The following is a 19,372-nucleotide window of genomic DNA, read 5'->3' as shown; positions in this document are numbered from 1 at the left end:
TATTTTTCGTTTTTTGAGTATCTGTATACCGTACTTGCATCGTACGTTGAATCGGTAGTAGAAGCCAGTATCGTCGAAACGTATTTAGCAATGTCGAGAGAGTAATTATATGGATATACACAGACAGGTTGCGCAAGTAAACTAACAAACATCGAACGCATATCGAAAATCACTCGGATCGGGTGCAATGCAATGAAAATACACGTTCTAGAATAATTTTTGAACTGTATTTGAATTCCAGACCAAGATCGAACGAGTAAGGATTTATACCTATAAAAACAATTGAAACTGATTTCATACTGGTTTCATCGATGACTAATTTTCTTTTTCGTTTCATAAATAGAAACAGCCTGTAAAAAATCTCAAATCTACTTCACTGGTGTAAAAATAAAAAAAAAAAAGATCTTTCACTTCATGCAAAAAGTTAGATCACAAAAATCGTGAATTTCGTACTGTTGGATCGATGAATATCAACTGATTTTATGCGACGTCGCAGATCCGACGTGGTGCTGCTATGTTTCTCCATAACGAATCCGGTGTCCCTGAGAAACTGCAAGGCGATGTGGTATCCCGAGATAAGACGTTTTTGTCCCCAAACACCGGTACTATTGGTAGGATGTAAGAACGACCTGCGTTACATGTATCGTGACGAGACGTACTTGAGTTTCTTCAGGGATCGAAGTCCGTTCGTCAGGTGAGTGTATGCGGAGAGAAGGAATTCGTTCACACGGATATTGATCAAATGTAAAGTAAAGAAAATTTCGCGGTTGCTGTTCCAAATTCGGAATGGTCAAAACTCCGCCCCGTCAAATATACGCAGTCCACCACGTTACGGACCTTCAGATTTGTGGAGGCTGGTAAGGTTCAGAATCTTGACCATTCCCAACGTTGACCTATTCGCATTTTTGACCATTCCAAACATCAACTTGTTCCGAGTGTTGACCATTTCAAACATCGTCCTATTCGGAGTCTTGACCATTCCGAATATTGATCTATTCGGATTCTTCAACATTCCTAACATCAACTTATTCCAAGTGGTAACCATTCCGAAGAGTGATCTATTGGGATTCGTGACCATTGCGAGACTGAAACTAGCAGCCAGAATAAACAGTCAAATGTTCTTTCGCATAAGGTAGCGAAGTCCGAAAATCAACATTTTTTGAAACACCTTGAACCCCCAATACTGTTATACAGTCATGTTTGTAGATAAAATGGAACTGCATTTTTCTATTTCTAAAAAGTTTAACACATTTGGCTGCTAACTCTGGCCGCGATCTTTATCTTCATTTAACCATTCCGAACATCAACTTATTTGAAGTTTCGACCGTTCGAAGTTCCGATATTTCGATGTAACGGTAGGCCTGAACTTAGAAAATTCGTCTAATGCGAAGTTTGCCTTCAGAGCCACACGAAAAAGCGACCTCGTGATGCCTGACCAGGCAAGATCCGTGGCCAGAGAACTCGGTGTCTACTATTACGAAACCAGCGTCTTCACCTACTACGGTGTGAACGAGGTGTTCGAAAACTCGATCCGAGCCGCCCTGATCGCCCGCAGACAACAGCGATTCTGGATGACTAACCTGAAGAGAGTACAACGGCCGCTTCTTCAGGTACACGAAGTGGATAAACCCACCTCCACATTTGGAGGGACATTCGTGACTGTGTCTTGTTTCTTTGAAATTATACAGGCGCCGTTTTGCCCACCCAAACCGATTCCCCCGGAAGTCACTCTGGCTCCGAGCACATACGAGGATAACTTCAAGGCTCTATGGATGAAGCCGGTTCACACCGACGTCATCCTCGTGACCGGCGGTACTTCCTTTCCAGCACATCGTTGTCTCCTCGCTGCAGCATCGCCCGCTTTTCACTGGCTATTCTCAATCGAGCTTGTTCAGGAATTGACACCACGGAGCTCGAGCGAATCGAGCATGGTAAGCATCGCCCTTTTGGAGTTCAAGGAATGTCCTCATGAATGAAAACCCTCAACTTCGGTGTAAATGCGTACCCTAAACTTATTTCTTATGGAAATTTGGCATTGTCTGTGAGTTGGGGGTGCCAATTTACGCCCAGCCCGAGGGATTTTCCCGTTAAGGATAGTTGAATGGTCCAATGGATTATCGTGACTGTTGACGATTGATGGACGCAACGAATCCAGTAAACATTTATGAATAGACAGTGATAAGAGAGCTTTTGGACGAATGCGCTTCACCTTTCGTAACAAAATTTAAAAAAAGAGAAAACACGGTGAAAAAAATCACCCACATTGTTATTGGCGCCATTGATGCTAAACGCGATTGGAACAACATCCCTGCCACACAATAAAATAGAATCCAAACAATTTCGAACAACACAAGCTAAGATACGAACAGTTTGAAAGATTTTTTTGGCATCTCACTTGACTTGTGTCGTTCGAATTTGGTTCAGATGCATATTTGGAATGTTATTTCAGTCTTGTTCACCATCAACGGTGCCGATACCATTGATGGAGGGATTTTAAGCGTTTTCATTTAAATTCCTTTTGTAACATTTCATGTATTCTCATTGAGAATACGACAAGTTTAATCGTGCAACGAATCTTACAATACGTCGAAACAAAGTAAATGAAACGATGATGTATGATACTTCAGGTGAGCACCTTCGGCGAGGCGACTGTGGGAGATTTTAACGACGACACGGAATGCCTGATACGAGTCGATCAGTCCAAACCGGCAAAGTGAGTTTTACACTGGCATATAAAACTGTTAGGATCAATAGTGCAGCCGGCTAAAGAGACTTGGCATTAACACCGCTCAGATAACTGATCGTGATACGAGACTGACATATACCGCTGTAAACTGCGTACTTGCAATTTCAACTCTTCGTTCCGGAGGATACACGTCTGCACTGATTTACGTAACGGTGAATTCATCTTCTATAACATATTACAGAGTTTGGGAACAACTGAAAAGACGATCAAGCTTCCAAGTCCTTCCGACGATGGACAATCACCGGAAGCCAACCGGAGGTGCAATGCGGGAATTCAACCATCCGGCTTTCCAAAACATCCGGATATCCCTGGTAAGTCTATAATTCGCGAGCAATTCTTTTAAATCTTGCCTAATTTTACGAACTCGAGGTTTGCATGTATGTATGTTACCAGGGTCCTTATTTCGGGGTCGGAAAAATTTTCATAGGTAAGAAAAATCTGTGCAAAGTTTCAAGTCGCCACTGTTGTCGCTACGTCAACTGGAACACGTGCCTCTGAGCTCCGACAGTTCCGAATGTAAGATACATGTAGTTTTTATAACCAGTATAAATCGAGGGACAGATTTGAAACTTGGCAAAGTTTTTGCTTATAATGATTAAGAGCAAACCCTGAAAATTTTGTAATCTTGTAATTATCGTTCCCTCATATAATATAAACCTAATAAAAGCGTTGCTGTTCAGCTTGTATAAAAAAAGAAATATATTACAAATTTATGATAAAATTTTGAAATTTTCAGGCTTTGTTCTTATCATTATAAGTAAAGACTCTGCCAACTTTCAAATCGGTCCCTTAATTTATACCAAAACTATATAAAACGCAATAACTGGTTATAAAAACTACATGTATTTTACATTTAAGACTTTCGAAAATTAGAGGGACGTGTTGCAGTTGACTTGGAAGCTTAAAACTTTACACAGATTTTTTTTTGTTAATGATTTGAAACAGATCTGAGTGGCGTCTCAATGATAATTTATCCAACCCCCAAAATAAGACCACCCTGAGATACGTTTCTAATTAATTATCTTCGTGTTACACTCTCTACCTGTCTATGTTAAATTAATTCATTGATCGTTTTTGATGCAGATTGAAAACTCTAACAACGTTCAGCAACAGACGATAATTGTTACGCTAACAAAAATGATAACTCCACCAGCGATGCAACAGTGCTTGCAGTTCATTTATACCGGCAGTCTTGACAAGCGGTATCACGATTTGCAGGTAATTACGGTTTCGAAAAACCTTTCACATTATTTCTACTCAATTTTTTTTTTCTCTACATACTTTCTCTATCAATTGCTGTACAATGTATAGCCAATTCGAGGTCTTCGTTTTTTACAATGATACAAGTTCTCCCACTGACTCATCAACGATACAACTATCAATATAATTATCTATCGGACATTTTTGTCGTCATTTTCTGAAGTTGGATTAAATTTTTCATGTCTAATTAGAGTAATAAAATAACGTCACGCCAGCAATATTTGACGTTTAGTTTTTTTTTTTTTTTTTTTTAGTTTTCTTATTATTATTTTCTCGCAGTTCTTACAATCTTCAATTTCTGTCTTTGCATCATTTCGAATTAATCGTCAAGAAATTCTGCTCAATTCGTACGGAAAATTCGACAGCCTGACATGCATAATTTGTAAGTTCGTTAGCAGAAAAAAGGCTACAATTTTTTTTTTTTTTTATTCTTTTAACCGCATTATATTAACCCTAATTGAAGTTTGTTTGTTTGTTTTTATTGAAAAAAAAAAAAGAATTCTTAGCTCTACTCTTTGCATCCGCGACTTGTCTTTTCTCACGTATTCTACCATTATGATGCAATTCCACACGTACGTAATAATAATTATACATAGAATAATTATCTATAAATATATATATATATAATATATATATATATATATATACTTCCTGGCGGAGATTTCGTGTATATTCTATCACCTAAAAGGTGAAGCGAGAAGTGAATAGCGGTTGAGAAAAAAGTTGTCAAAAAAAAAAAGATCAAACGGAAATAATAATAATGATAATGACGAAAATAATATAAGTAATAATAATTGTGTTCGATTGGGATGTTTGGCTTGGAACTTTGGCATACGTACAATATTGCAATGTATACACGCAGTTGCTTTAGGATTCTTCTTTAACCTTATAAAACTGTGTTCTTTCCAGACAGCTCCTATCGGTCTCCTACTGGTTAGTAGTACACAACATGCTACTATAGCTACGTACGTTTAAATTGTAGTTGATACGCTGGTATGTAATAAACGTTACAATATACATGATATATACTCCGCCTGATGTCAGTGAATATTATATCCGGTAGATCTCACGCATACCGTACCCATAGAATCACGCTCTTCTCCGTTACATACGCGTTGCGTATTATAACATCTCCTAAATTTTTCATTAAAATTCAAATTCTTCGTGAAAAATTAACGCGTTGTTGTATGTAAATTGTAATGAGTATGCCTTGTACCATACTTAATGTATATAAGGAATTCCACGTCAATTCGACCTGGGTTTTACCCTTAAACTCTCGGATTTCACGCGCTATTTTTTCTATGATTATTCTCACTTTGAAAGGTACTCGGTTTTCTTTTTTTTTCGACTCAGTTTGAATTTTCTACAATTTATTGAAAATTTTTACAAAAATTTTTAATTTTAGTCGAGCAATAAAATCGTCTAAAAATTATAGAAAATTCGACTCGAGTCGGAAAAAAAAGAAAACCGAGTACCTTTCAAAGTGTGAACAATCATAGAAAAAATCGCGCGCCAAATCTAAGCGGTCAAAGGTAAACCCCAGGTCGAATTGACGTGGAATGCCCCGTACAAAATGCAAGGGGTGTTTCACCGAAGCGTTTTAGGCGTCAATATCGTTCGAAATCGTTTGCGTAATATCCGAAATGACACTGAAATCGGTGATATTGGATTAAAATTGTGCATTGGTAATCATCGATGTAATCCTTGATAATAACGATCTCAAGAAATCGTGAGAAATCACGTAATCTGAGCAAAATTTATCTGCCAAGTAATCTCTCGTAATCACTCGATACAATTTAATTAATCGCGAAGTATGAAATGATGGTGTTAATTTTTGCACCGTTGAAAAATCCCTTGATGAAATTTTATGCATTTATACCATTTCACCCGAGCATGCTTAAAAGTTGAGAACACAAGAATAGAACAGCTTCAGCAATAATTCAAACATCACTGATGTATTTTATAACGTGTGTGTGTGTGTGTGTGTGTGTATTCGTACCATTCCCATCGATCACTTATTTACATGCATTGTTAATTATAATCCATGGGGAATTCTATTGAAACGGATTTAAGGGGGAATAACCGATTTTTAAGAATTAATTTTCACAGCGATAACTAATTAATAGAGGGATCGGATTATTACGAGGTATTAAACTTAATTTATACCAATTTTTAATTGAAAAGTTTTTAAATTAACAAAGATATGGGCCTTGACTTAACGATTAATAAAAAAAATGTCCTCCTCCATTGTGGCATTGATATTTCGGTGAACGTCTGTCTCAAATTAAAAAAAATAATTTTATCAATATCTGTACAAATGTAACTATTGTTATACGTAGAGACTTTTTTTTTACAAAATGGCGACGGATACATTTTTTTTTTTTGTTAATCTTAAGGTCCTCTTTTTATGGCCTTTTTCGCCATTTTGTAAATAATAGAAACAGAGGAAAGACTGCGTATAACGATAGCTTCATTCGTATGAATATTTATGAAAATTTTGTTTTTTACTTTACAGATAACCCTTCACCGAAATATCAATACGACAGTGGAAGGGAAATTTTTTTATTAGCCGTTAATTCAAGACCCATATCTTGGTTAATTGAAAAAAAAATTTATAAAAAAATTATTGAAAACAAGTTTAACATACACTTAAAAATCCGATCCCTTTATTAATTAGTTATCCCTGTGAAAAAACTTTCTCCCCCAATTTATGTTTTTTCGATTACATGTATAACTCCGAATCGAACCAAGAAAAGTAAAATTTCATACCTTTATTAGATATTTACTTTAGAATTGAGAATAATTTAGACTGTAGAGTAAAAAATTGACTACAGTTTTGGGAAATTACTAAAAATCGGTGCTACCAATAATTACAGTGAATTTTATATTCTTATTTGTAGAGAGCTCGAACGATCGTATAAAATAACTGTAAGTGAAATCCGGAAGGGTTAAGATTTTTCATGGAATACCCCATGCATATGCTATATCATTAATCAAAATTCGCCAGACAGTATATGCAATACGGTAGTTTCAATATTTAGCGGTCTTTCATTCATTGTGAAACATCGAGTTTGTTTAAAAAATTGAAAGATTGAGCTTCAATTAAATCTTGACCAAAAGTCGATACTCAAAAACTGTTTCAAAATTTTTCTTTTCCTGCTGTGACTACACTAGGTTCGTATTTATCATGACAGGAAAAACTTTTAGCCAAACGTGCATTTTTCATTAGCGAAAAAATTGATAAGTTAAAGCCGAACGTTTAAAACGCGATTGACGAATGAAAATTCTTGTAGCGTAATAACGTCTCGCTCTTGATAAGAAATTTCGTTTACCTATATTACATAAAATAAAAATTACAATCGAAATATTACTCGAGCAACTAATGGTCACAGATAAAATTGATCGTTATATGGCGCAGGAAATCAGACAGGCTGCTGAATTCCTAAAGCTACCTCAACTTCTGATGGTACTGAACAACATACAAACGAGGGAGCAATTTTACAACAGTAATTTAAACAACCAGTACAAAATCGTCGTCAGGCAACGGCTGGAGGATATCTGCCTGCGAGAAGGTGATCAAATGCCATTATCCAAATATTTCGAACATTGAAACACGCGTGAATTGAGTTGACAAAAGAAAACCATAAAGATGCATCGAAATGACATCAATTGCATTCCAAGTGTCTGCCTGGATTTTTGAATTTATTAAATCCTTTCACACTTTGTTTGCTTGTAGTTAAAATTTGTAAATAAATCCCGCACAGGTCTTTTCGCTGACGTAATGTTCGAGTTGGACGACGGAAACATGCCGGCTCATCGTGCGATTCTAACTGCTCGTTGCGACATGATGAAAGCCATGTTTTCCGGTGATTTTCGCGAGAGTAGTGCCAAAGTGGTGAGTATGATTAAACGAACAACAAAAAGAAAAAAAAAAAGACCAATCATCTAGTTTTTACATCGTTCGCATGTAACGTTGAAGAAAACATCAAGTGACATTGATAATGGAATTTACTTTTTTTCTGCGCAGATTGTTTTCCCGGGAGTGAGAGAATACACGTTTCACAAGCTTCTCTGTTATTTCTACACGGACGAAGTACCGGCAATATCATCGGCCAGATGTCTAAATCTTTTGGAACTAGCAAATCGCCTCTGTCTACCTAGACTGGTGAATTTGGTTGAGAATCGAGTGATCGAGGATCTCGATCGGCTATCGCAAAACGACGGCAACGAAGCTGTAGAAAATTGTCTGAGGTTACTCGAACCTTGCAAAGTAAGTATCGGTACGATATTGCGACGAAAAAGGAAATCTACACATTTGTGGTATTGAAAAAATAGTAATTCTTTATAGTCGATTAGCTACCTCGCGTCACTTGAAACGAATTCAAAATACTTATCGCCAATTACGATACGGTAATGAAAAATCTCGACACGATCGAAACAATTACAGCTCCACAATGCCGACCAGCTAGCCGACTGGTGCATGAATCATCTCTGCGTCAACTACAACAAACTGTGTAAAATGTCACCGAGAAGCGTGCGTCTCCTTCACCCTGAGAACCAGGAATACTTGAACGAACATCGTTGGCCGCCAGTATGGTAAAACGAAACTTGAATTAAATGTACTCTACAAGACATTGGCCAGTTAAGACTATTACAGATACTGTCAGATTCGCATTGGATAGTATTAAATTGACATCGTATAGTGTCAACTGACTTCAGATAGCGGCATTTGAAATTATACGGTATCATTGGACATCGCAAAGTGTAAGAGTGACGTCAGATACTAAAATTGTATCGACATGTAATAGTGTCACATTGACATCGAATAATGTCACAATGACATCGAATAATGTCACAATGACATCAGACACGATAATTGTATAGACATATAGCGGCGTCGCATTGACATCAAATAACAGTACACTGACACCAGATACGACAATTATATTGACGTCGTTTAGTGTCGATTGGCATCGAATGTGTCGCATCAGCATCGGATAGTGTAGGAGTGACGTTATAGATACTGAAATTGCGTTGACATCGTTCATTGCCAATTGACATCTAATATGTCACAATGACATCATATAATGTTACAGAGACATCGGACGCTAAAATTACATTGTCGTCATTAAAAATTGTCAATTGGTATCTGATAGCGTCACATTGACATCGGGTGGTGTTGGAACGTCATTATATAGTGTTGAATTGATGCCAGATAGTGTTTATAGATTAGAATCGAATTATAGCCTGTGGAAGTCTACCCTATATATTTCTCACATTTGAGTATGCGACTGTCGGTTTGATTCGATTCGATGAAAATGAGGAAAATGGACAAAACAACCAGATATTCTTGCCTCTTTTTCGCAGGTACTTGAAGGACTACGACTACTATCAAAAGTGTCTGGCCGAGCACGACAAGGAGAACAAGCCGACGTTGAAACGTAACAGGAATCAATCGGGTTGCCTGTGTTTCAGCGGTTCTAATAAAGCCAGACGCGAGACGGCGGCGAGCGAAACACCGGCGGATCGCCCGCTATTTGACGCTTCGACTGAATCGGGCGAACCTGTATGACAAGAGTCAAGCGGCACGAGCCGCTCGGTCAGATTTATTCTGATTCTACCAGTGCTGATGGCATTCATATGCACTATTTTTACCATTTTGATACTCCTACAGATTCATACTTAAGACGATACTAAAGCAACACACACACACACACACAAATAAAGTGTAATAACGTTCTTTATTATAATTATCATCACGAAGATAACAATAATATAATTATAGACTGTCGAAGGTGATCGCGACGTTATTTTCCAATTGAAAATTCACACAAAATTTATTCCACGAAGAATCAGCTTTTTATTGCAGCCAATTTTTCACCTCTAAGATCTGTAAGGTCTCACTTCTCCTCTGATTCTTATCGAGGTTAGGGTCGCGTAATGTCAGATTTCTTCGCGACAGCGCATGCGCGCAACTTGAAGTCGGTATTTTCAGTACTTCGCGCATGCGCATTCGCAGACTCACTCTACCGTCACAAGTAACAGGTACTTTGTGTACGGAAAACATGATCGCGTTATATAAAATAACTCGACATATTCATTCTGACGATTTCTAATTATTTCGCAAACGGATTGCAACTTCGATTTTCGCGTGATTTACCGAATCAATTGTGATAGTTTCGTGGATCATTCATATTAATTTCATAAAAGATTACAGGTATTACTTGACCTTATTTCATCCGAATTTGTGTGTCATTACGAATCTATTTTCAATTTAAGTTAAAGTACAGTCGGTCATTTAACCGAGTGTTATAACCTAGTCCATCGTCTATTCGAAAGAATATTGAAATAGAAATGCGAGAGTGGTTCGTAGTTTTCAGTGCCTTTCTACTTCCATCGATCACCTTATATACTTGTTCTACTATCGTTCATCTACATCAAATGAGAGAAATGAAAAAAATGATTATCACACGTATGTATGAACAAACATTGTATGTACAGTAAATTAGATCTATAATAGGACACGTGAAATAAATCCAGGTATAATATCCATGACATATACGTTAACCACTCTCGCGTTTTATGCCAATATTCAAGCAATATATCTTTGACTTTGCGATTATTTGCATTCAATCTTAAAATAATAATAGAAATAAGAAGGGAGTAAAATTATGAGCATGAAATTATCCCAGCGCAGCATGCGATTCATTCGATTTGAAAACGCAGAATAAAACAAAAAAAAACGCAAAGTAACACATGTTTTAACTAATTTTCTCCCATTGCGTTTAATCGTGAGATTATCCGTGATAAATTTCATACAATTTTTCTCTCTTTATTTGTTTTTATTGCAAACCAAAAACATCGCAACGGTGTTTTTTTTTTTTTTTATTATTTCCAAAAACTGCCACCGGCTCTGGCCAAGTGAGTTCAACTCGTTGATGATCGCTGTATATTATAGCTGATTATATGAATACACATATTGTACGTATACACGTAAGGAAAAAGTATTCGACAAGTATTTGACGGTGAAAAAAAATTATGAAAAATATAATTTAACCGTCGGCACAAATACCGTATGAATTTCTTTCTATACACAAAAATTAAAGCATTATCAAATTCACCCAATATACTGTTTCAACTATTTCGCTACTTTCCGATTTTAATACATATCGTCATTAGTGTATGTATAATATACATAATGTTTCAATGAAATTCGGTTAGATCGTCTCAACTTCTCACTGCACTTTTTACATAATAAAATCGCATAAACCATTAATCAAAATTTCTGCAAACTTTTGCTTCACAGAATGGAAACACAAAAAGCGAAGAGAAAAAAAAAATATTAAAAATTAGAAAAAAATTTTGGGATAATGGTTAAGCAATTAATTATACGTGGCCTGAATTCGATACGAATTTATTTTTCGAAACCACGACATCCTTTGAATCGGCGTATTGAAAAAACGAAAAAACAAAACAAAAAAAAAAAACCAGGCATCTCGAAAGCAAGTATTATGTAATTAAGCGGTATAATAAATGCATATTTATACATCGCGTGTAATGTATGTTGTACTATTGATACACAGCACCGTTGTAATAATTATATAATACATAATACATATGAGCGCATTTTAATCATATGGGTAAAATTATCGTAAGAATAATTAACTGAGCATATCGGAGTGAGAGAACAAAAAGGAACGAAGAATAGTTCTAGAGAGAGAGAAAGAGAGAGAGCGAGAGAGAGAGAGAGAGAAAGTAGCTGGGGACGCAATTTGTATTTGCTCACTTTGCTAATTCATTATTATATTATTGTTATCATTAATATTAGCGTCTTACGGTTGTTGTAATGATCGTAATTATCATTATTATTACTACTACAATAATTATTATTGTTGTTGTTGTTGTTGTTGTTGTTATTATTGTTATTATTATTATTATTATTATTATTGCGATTGATAGAAATTTGATATTTTTAATCGTACAATAATATCCAATTGGTTAATATTCATAGCATAATATTAAACGTTACATACGGGAATTTTCATATCCGAATATCATGTACGGAGAAGGACGAGAGTTAAAAAAAAAAAAAAAAAAAAAAAGAAACCCGGAAGAGAATGAAAAGTGAATGTGAAAGAAATTTTGAATGAAATTCGCTCAATCGCTAATAATATTATTATATACATTTAAGTACGAACTTGTGGTATAGACAAATTTAAAACACCTAGAATGAATATGTATTATATTATTATGTATATCGATCGTGCACGTTGCATGTGTAACACATATTCATACGTATAATTGTACGTATGAAACGTGCGTAAACACAGCAATTTACCAACAAACATTCGAATCGGCAAAAATCAATCCAATGTCGAAAATTAGACAAACGCGATAAAAAAATAATGCAGGACGAATAAGAAAAAAAAGAAAATTCACAGCTATCGCACTGCACGAATGACGAAATAAATTTAGACCTCGCGTCTAATACATAATCAATATACAATATATACGTATAATGAAAACAATTTTTACCCCGAAATTATAGAACGTAACGAGACGTTGATGAAAATACAAATAAAAAAAAAAAAAAAGAATATAGAACAAATAATCGAGAAAAATAATAATTATTACAATAAAAATAATGCACGTGATTGAAATGCAGCAATCATAAACTTGAGGGTGAATCAGAATAATAATTTGCCACATTCAACTCGCGTGAATTATTTATACATATAATTATAAAACTGTAACGTATTACGTATTTAATATAGACGCAAGATTTTAACAGGCAACAATTTTTCTAATAACAATAATAATAATAATAATAACAATAATAATAATAATAATTTTAATAAAATCAATAAAATTAATGATAATAATAGCTAATACCTACCACACGAAAATTTCAAATCAAATAGTACAAAAATCTCAGATTGAAAAAAAAAGTAATTTAAAATTATACCTATTACGCAGTCAAAAAAAAAAAAAAAAAAACAATGTGCATTTTGTTTCTTTTTTTTTCATATTCGAAGAAAACGCTGCAAGATAAGAGAAAAAAAAGATCCGAATTAATCGTTCACAAATATTATACAATTATATTATATATCTTATAATATAAAATATATATAAAGATTGTATATGAAGAGTAACGATCAGGTAGAGAAATTCTTTTTTTTTTTTATAAATAAAAAATTTCATTTGCTTCATTTTTTTTAAATTTTATTCGCGTACGACTGTTCAAACTTTACGGATCATTTGTGTAACGCTGATTCACGCTTCTATAAAACGCTCGTTCGAATCTCAATGCAATACACCCCGATATTATAATTATTATCAAATATTGACAACATCACGCCTGGCGTAATTCGCTGCTAATTTCTTCAAAATTATTGGCACAACGATATCCGGATAGCATACGAGTATTGTTTCTGCGGATAATTTTTACTCTTCAGGGAAAATAAAAAAGCAACGTCGTCAATTCGTGAAAAAAAAATTCATAACACCCGAACCGGAAATATTCAAAAAGGTTGTTGCACGCATTTTGTGTTTCTGAATACATATATATATATATATATATATATATATATATATATATATATGTTTTTTTTTTTAATTCGCATTATATGCAACGTACAGACAATATTACACGTAATAATACGAAACGCGTTTGTACGATTCAGAAAAAAATAAATAAAAATATGTATTTGTACTTAGAAGAGGAGAAAAAATTTTTTTCAAATTGAATTGAAAGTAAAACATGTAAGCATATCTCTCTTGACGCGCTTAATATCAATTATAATTTGGATCGAACCTGGGACGAAAAAAAAATAAACAAAAAACAAGTACGGAATAGATGCGGAGTTTTGTCTTTTTTTTTTTTCTTTTCTTTACTTTTATCTGTCACCGACAAATCGTTAAAATCGATCGCTTGTCAATTCACTTTCCATAATTGAGATATAATTATATACGTATAAATGATACAACTAGACGAACATTGCGAAACAATCTCATATTGTCCGAAATCCGCGAAAGCCGATCGTTTGTCAAGAGTGCAAAAAAAAAAAAAAAAAAAACGAACGGAATAAGAAATCCGGCAAAAAAAAAACAAAGCGATTCCGACGAAGCTAATCAAACCAGAAGAACAAAAAATAAAAACAAATTAAATAAAAAACATCAACTTATCTACACGCATATACGACATATAAAATAAAAAAAAAAAATAAACATTTTACTCGTAGTTCTAACGTATAAATTATACATTTACAATACAATAACAATGCTTCAAGTGTAGATATTTTTTATATGACGGAGCAATGATTATCGTATGTGTGTACAGTATGCGCGTAAACGAATTATAAATGAATAAATAAAAAAAAAAAAAAAACTTGCGAGCGAAAAAAAACAATGAGCAAAAGAAGAGGTGAAAATCAGGAGAAAAAAAAAATAAAAATAAAAATAACTAAATTGTAACTTTAAACGTGAAGATCAAATTTTTTTAATTAAAAGACCATTCCCGATACCTAATAATACTCATTATTCGTATAATATAATTTAAGACGTAAGTGTAAAATATTGCCACATAAGATATCGTCTATTATAATACATGTTACATTATAAAATAGATGTAATATGTATGATTCAAGTACGTTAGATAGATTTACGTGTGAAAGGATTTACGATATTATACAAATATATAAAACGAACGGTCAGGTGAAACGAAAAAAAAAAAAACAAAAAAAAATTTAAAAAAAAACCACAAGCACGTGTGTGTAATACGATAATTAATCATTCGCTAACTTTTATCCAACTAAAGTGAATTAAGTGAAACAAAAAAAGAATAAAAACAAAAAAAAAAAAGAAAAAAAAAACAAACCCACCAACAAGATTATGCAATGATACGGTACTTACATAAAACACATTTCTTCAAGTTTTGACGACCGTTGTATGTTTTTGCAATCATAACGATAAAACGTAGATGTATTTCTTTGAATCGAACCGTGGATGAAACTTTTAATAATTCGATTTGGTAACATCGATATTTTATGTCCGCTACGCGTCAGGTATATGATTTTAGGAATATCAAATGGGATGATAAATTCATCGTTAAATGGATAACGACGCGATGGAATTCATGTTTAAAATAATATCGACGACGCGAAACTGTACGTTGTAATGTTGATAAGAAAGAAATGAGAGGTAGTATAAGTAAGAGGAGACAAGAAGCTTTGTAATGTGTATTGGAAAAATTATTGCATCGACTTGCGAATCAATGAAAAGGATTTTATCATCGTTGGTCATATCGCTAATTATACGTGGAATTTTTATATAGATGGAACGGATAGAAACGAAGTAAAAGCAATAACTTGAGCAGTGTAACGTGTACTTCACTCCCGTGTAAAATAATCTTTAATCTTTCTCTTTCCTTCTTACGTCGGACACCAATTTGCGACTATTGATTATAAAATATAATTTTTATACTGCACATAAACAACGTGGATAATTTTATGTGAAAGCGTGATATAATTGCTATAACGATATAATTTTACTTCCAGTTCACTGTGCGTGTAAACAGTCTTTATGTCATAGTACCGTATAAAAAGGATTAAACCGAGCGGGCGATTGGAGTAAAGAAATAATTGTTTCTGATTCGTTTTTTTTTCTTTATTCCTCTAACAAAGTGATAAGTGTAGTAATTAATCGATACCCAGAAGTACGTCCCGGTTTTAAAAAGTTGAGTCAATTTTCATGTCAATGTATTGAAAAGAAGAATAAGTAAAAAAAAATCAATCTCTCTCTCACTTTTATCCCAAGCATGTATAAGCATACATATATATATATATTAGGGTGAGCCAAAAAGGCTAACTTATCGAATGTATGGTCTTAAAGGGACCAATTTACTGAGAAAAAAATTCTCCCGTTTGGAAACATTTTTAGCTCAATTTTAAAAAGTGTCGCTGGCCATTTGAAATTTCCCATTTAAATAACACGCAAAAAATTTGTTTTTTTTTTACTTAAAATGGTATAACTTTTGAACCGTTTGAGATAAAAAAAATTTCAAGACATATTCTTGTAGGGTATTAAATTCTCTGAAAAAAAACCCAGAGTTGATTTTCTAGACTCAAAAATTCGCATACTTACGGACCGTGAAAGTCGAAGAAAAGCGGAAGTATGCAGCTTTAAGGCTCTACCATTGAAAATATCCATACTAAATGAAAAAACTTTGACTAAAATGAAATAAGGTGTGTGAAAGATGTTGTTTATAAACTAGATTCGTCAAAGGAGTAGAGTGTTAAATCATTTATTTATTTTTTATTGCACTTTTAAACATTAACATTCTTTTGAATTGTTGATAAAACTTTGTTTGTTACAATTACGGTATTGCTGCCGATTTAATTGCACCACTTGTAAAATAAATTGTTTTCGTTCTTCATTTTTCGTTAAAGTTCGATTATAATTTTGTATTAACGCTATACCGCATATTTCCGCTTTTCTTCGACTTTCATCGCCCGTAATTATACGAATTTGGAGTCTAAGAAATCAACTCCATGGACTCTTCTTAGAAAATTTCATGCCTTGCAATATGCCTTGAAAATTTTTTTATCTCAAACGGATCAAAAGTTACAACATTTATAATGAAAAAAAATTATATGTGTGTTATTTAAATGGGAAATTTCAAATGGCCAGCGACACCTTTTAAAATTGGGCTAAAAATTTTTCCAAACGGAAGAATATTTTTCTCAGTAAATAGGTCCTTTTAAGACCATAGATTCGACAGGTAAGTTTCTTTGGCTCACTCTAATATATATATATATATATATATATATATATATACACAATACATATGTGTGTATATTTTTTACCAATGTTCATTGAATACTAGACTATAAATATACATATATACACTGCTATTATATCATAACTAATAAATAACAATGATAATTATTCTGTAATAAGCAAGACAGTCTTGCCGAGGTCTGATCTCGTCGAGCTTCCTCCAAACTCATTCTCAATCCAACGATATATCGAATTAGATATATTATACTTTTGCCATCTTACTAGGATTATAACTACGCATTTCGATTGAAACGAGAAAGAAAAAAATACATCATCGGATGATTGGGCGCTTCTTTTATCAATTGAATAATCATCACCAAAGGTGACAATCTAATTTTTACACAAATCAGTACCCAGATCACGTGATTACAGTCTACTGAATTTTTTCTACAACCATTATCGTTGTTACTATTTAATATCGCGATCGCGTTAAATAAACTTGAAAATGTATGCTCTTAGGTTTTATTTCTCTTAAAACATGATGAGAGGACTTCGGATATAATCATCGTTGACATATGGTGCTCTCGTACGATATAATTACGTATATGAAACTGGTTTAACAATACCAAATAACAATAATAATAGTAATAATAATAACAATTACCCGCCTATTTCGTTAAACTTGTATTCAATTTCGTTCCAAGAAAAGAGGTAAACTATCGTACTGTAATAATAATCAACAGCCAGCCAATTAGCTAATGAGAAAAATAAAAATCAAATGTTTCAACTTCTTGGCTGCTGATTCGATTAATAATAATTGAAAAGCAAATAAGAATCGCATGAGAAAAATTATTGAAACGAGACTCCGTACGTAAGATTTAATTTAGAGAATAAAGAATACGAAAAACCCGATGGGTAAGATTGTGAACTAATCATGCATACGTGTAAAATGTACTCATACTGCATACATAATTTAAGGTATAGAAATGTAGGAGTAGAAAATTTCGTAATAAAAACATCATTCGAAGTAATATTTTCGTTTTTATTTATTCATGTTTTTTTTTTTTTCTTGTTATTTACTGATTTTTGTCCAAGCCATCAGCCTGCACATTATTTTATTCTATGCTTTTCATAATTTGCAGAACAAAAGGAGAGAAAAAAAAATACTCTCAACAAATTCATTCGGCATCCGATTTCGTTTACGAATAAAAAAATATCCCCATATTAATAGACGACTTACAACGTACTTCAAACTTGGAATAATAGAATTGTGAAACGAAATTATTTACAACGGCAATGCCAATTTCACCATTTCCTTTTTCACCTCGTCGTAAAGTTCTTTGTACTCGGGATTTTCTTTGATCAGAACCATTAGACTACCACGTTTGACGCCCATCGCTACTCCGATATCTTGCCGACTAGGTGTGTAACAATACGGAATGTCTTTGTCCTCGCAAACGGCAGGTAAGTGACACATTATTTCTATCGGAGTTACGTCACCAGCAAAAACGACCAGCCTGCCAAAACAAACAACGAGAGATAAGCAAACACGAGGAATTTCTTGGCGAAAACAACGAATTTCAAGTTTTGCATTGGACAAATGGACCAGATATAACGGACAATTTTCATTTGCAGATCGGTAATCTACTGTATTCGAGCATCAAGTTCTAACTTCAAATAGAAAAGCAGAATAATGTTAAAAAACCTGTTCTACTGCAACGTATTCCGTTAACAGTAAGATGAAAAAGTGAAGTTAGGAAAGAAAATGAGCCCTGTTACGTCGAATTATGTACGCTACTGAATTATCTTTACCCAGTTTCTCCTTTTCTGATGTGTTTCTGAACGTCGTTGAGTCCGTTGCGCAAAAATGTTTTGTGCTTCGATGCTGCGAATGAAGAAGAGAAATGGCAAAGTAATTAATGGAAATTTTTCAGAAGAAAGCTAGCGCCGATATTGTAAACTGTAAATACCATTCGATGAATTGCAAGTTAATAAAACGAACAAGGAATTCGAGGGAGATTCAAATTGACGGATGTCACAGAATTTTATTACTCTAATCGATCGATATTCTACCTTTTTTTATTAGCTTGTAAATTTTCTTGGTCAACTTTTTCGACGCCATGGGGTTAGCTATGATGCTAACGTTGTTCAATTTCTCTTCGTAGCTACTTCCTTTTACGATCGACGTGTCGCCGTCGGCTCCATCCAACGTATCATCGTGTTCGATTTTTATCACGACTTTTTCTTTCTTCGTCATTTTTTATTCGCAACGGAATTAATTTTCAACGCCGAAAACACAACCTCAAAAACAGTTTCCACCGATCTAGGCAAAAGCCGTTGAAGAACACGTGGGTCTGTATTTTAGAACAGGGTTCGAAGCATATTCGAACGAACACATAGAAGTCATTCCTCTACGCGAAACACTCGAGGCTTAGCGACATCTGTTGACACATTGAATTCTTTTGGTCGGTAAGGTAGAGATGTTTTTTTCCGATCACGATACGAAAATGAATAATTTACCGTACAATTATTGTTCATCATTTGTTATTTTCAAATGGATTTTCAATGCCAGAAACGGAGCCTCAAAAA

The 19,372-nt window shown here is 34.0% G+C and overlaps 2 protein-coding genes across 6 annotated transcripts in view; one reads left to right on the top strand and one right to left on the bottom strand.

Moving 5' to 3' along the window:
- The window catches only part of LOC124300216 (rho-related BTB domain-containing protein 1), a 28,695-nt gene extending 16,011 nt beyond the window's left edge, over positions 1-12,684 (top strand). For 4 of the 5 annotated variants that reach the window (XM_046754033.1, XM_046754035.1, XM_046754036.1 and 1 more), the window contains exons 4-15: positions 497-694; positions 1,403-1,610; positions 1,689-1,931; positions 2,628-2,713; positions 2,928-3,057; positions 3,830-3,964; positions 4,916-4,939; positions 7,425-7,578; positions 7,771-7,901; positions 8,034-8,276; positions 8,454-8,602; positions 9,374-12,684. In XM_046754033.1, the coding sequence (XP_046609989.1) occupies positions 497-694; positions 1,403-1,610; positions 1,689-1,931; positions 2,628-2,713; positions 2,928-3,057; positions 3,830-3,964; positions 4,916-4,939; positions 7,425-7,578; positions 7,771-7,901; positions 8,034-8,276; positions 8,454-8,602; positions 9,374-9,578 (1,906 nt within the window). In that variant the 3' untranslated portion in view covers positions 9,579-12,684. The remainder of the gene's footprint in view (positions 1-496; positions 695-1,402; positions 1,611-1,688; positions 1,932-2,627; positions 2,714-2,927; positions 3,058-3,829; positions 3,965-4,915; positions 4,940-7,424; positions 7,579-7,770; positions 7,902-8,033; positions 8,277-8,453; positions 8,603-9,373) is intronic. The other variant, XM_046754037.1, reaches the window with a different exon arrangement.
- Positions 12,685-16,020: 3,336 nt separating this feature from the next.
- LOC124300226 (H/ACA ribonucleoprotein complex subunit 2-like protein) lies at positions 16,021-19,152 on the bottom strand. The gene is made up of 3 exons (XM_046754053.1): positions 18,857-19,152; positions 18,596-18,668; positions 16,021-18,300 (listed from the first exon to the last, which is right to left on the bottom strand). Exons 1-3 carry the CDS (start codon positions 19,038-19,040, stop codon positions 18,069-18,071), a joined length of 489 nt encoding a protein of 162 aa, XP_046610009.1. The 5' UTR covers positions 19,041-19,152; the 3' UTR covers positions 16,021-18,068.
- Between the last annotated feature and the right edge of the window lie 220 nt (positions 19,153-19,372).

Source organism: Neodiprion virginianus, chromosome 3 (genome assembly GCF_021901495.1).
Source record: "Neodiprion virginianus isolate iyNeoVirg1 chromosome 3, iyNeoVirg1.1, whole genome shotgun sequence".
Classification (NCBI taxonomy): Eukaryota; Metazoa; Arthropoda; class Insecta; order Hymenoptera; family Diprionidae; genus Neodiprion; species Neodiprion virginianus.
Note: the sequence above shows the minus strand (reverse complement) of the source record. Positions and strands in the feature narration are given on the sequence as shown.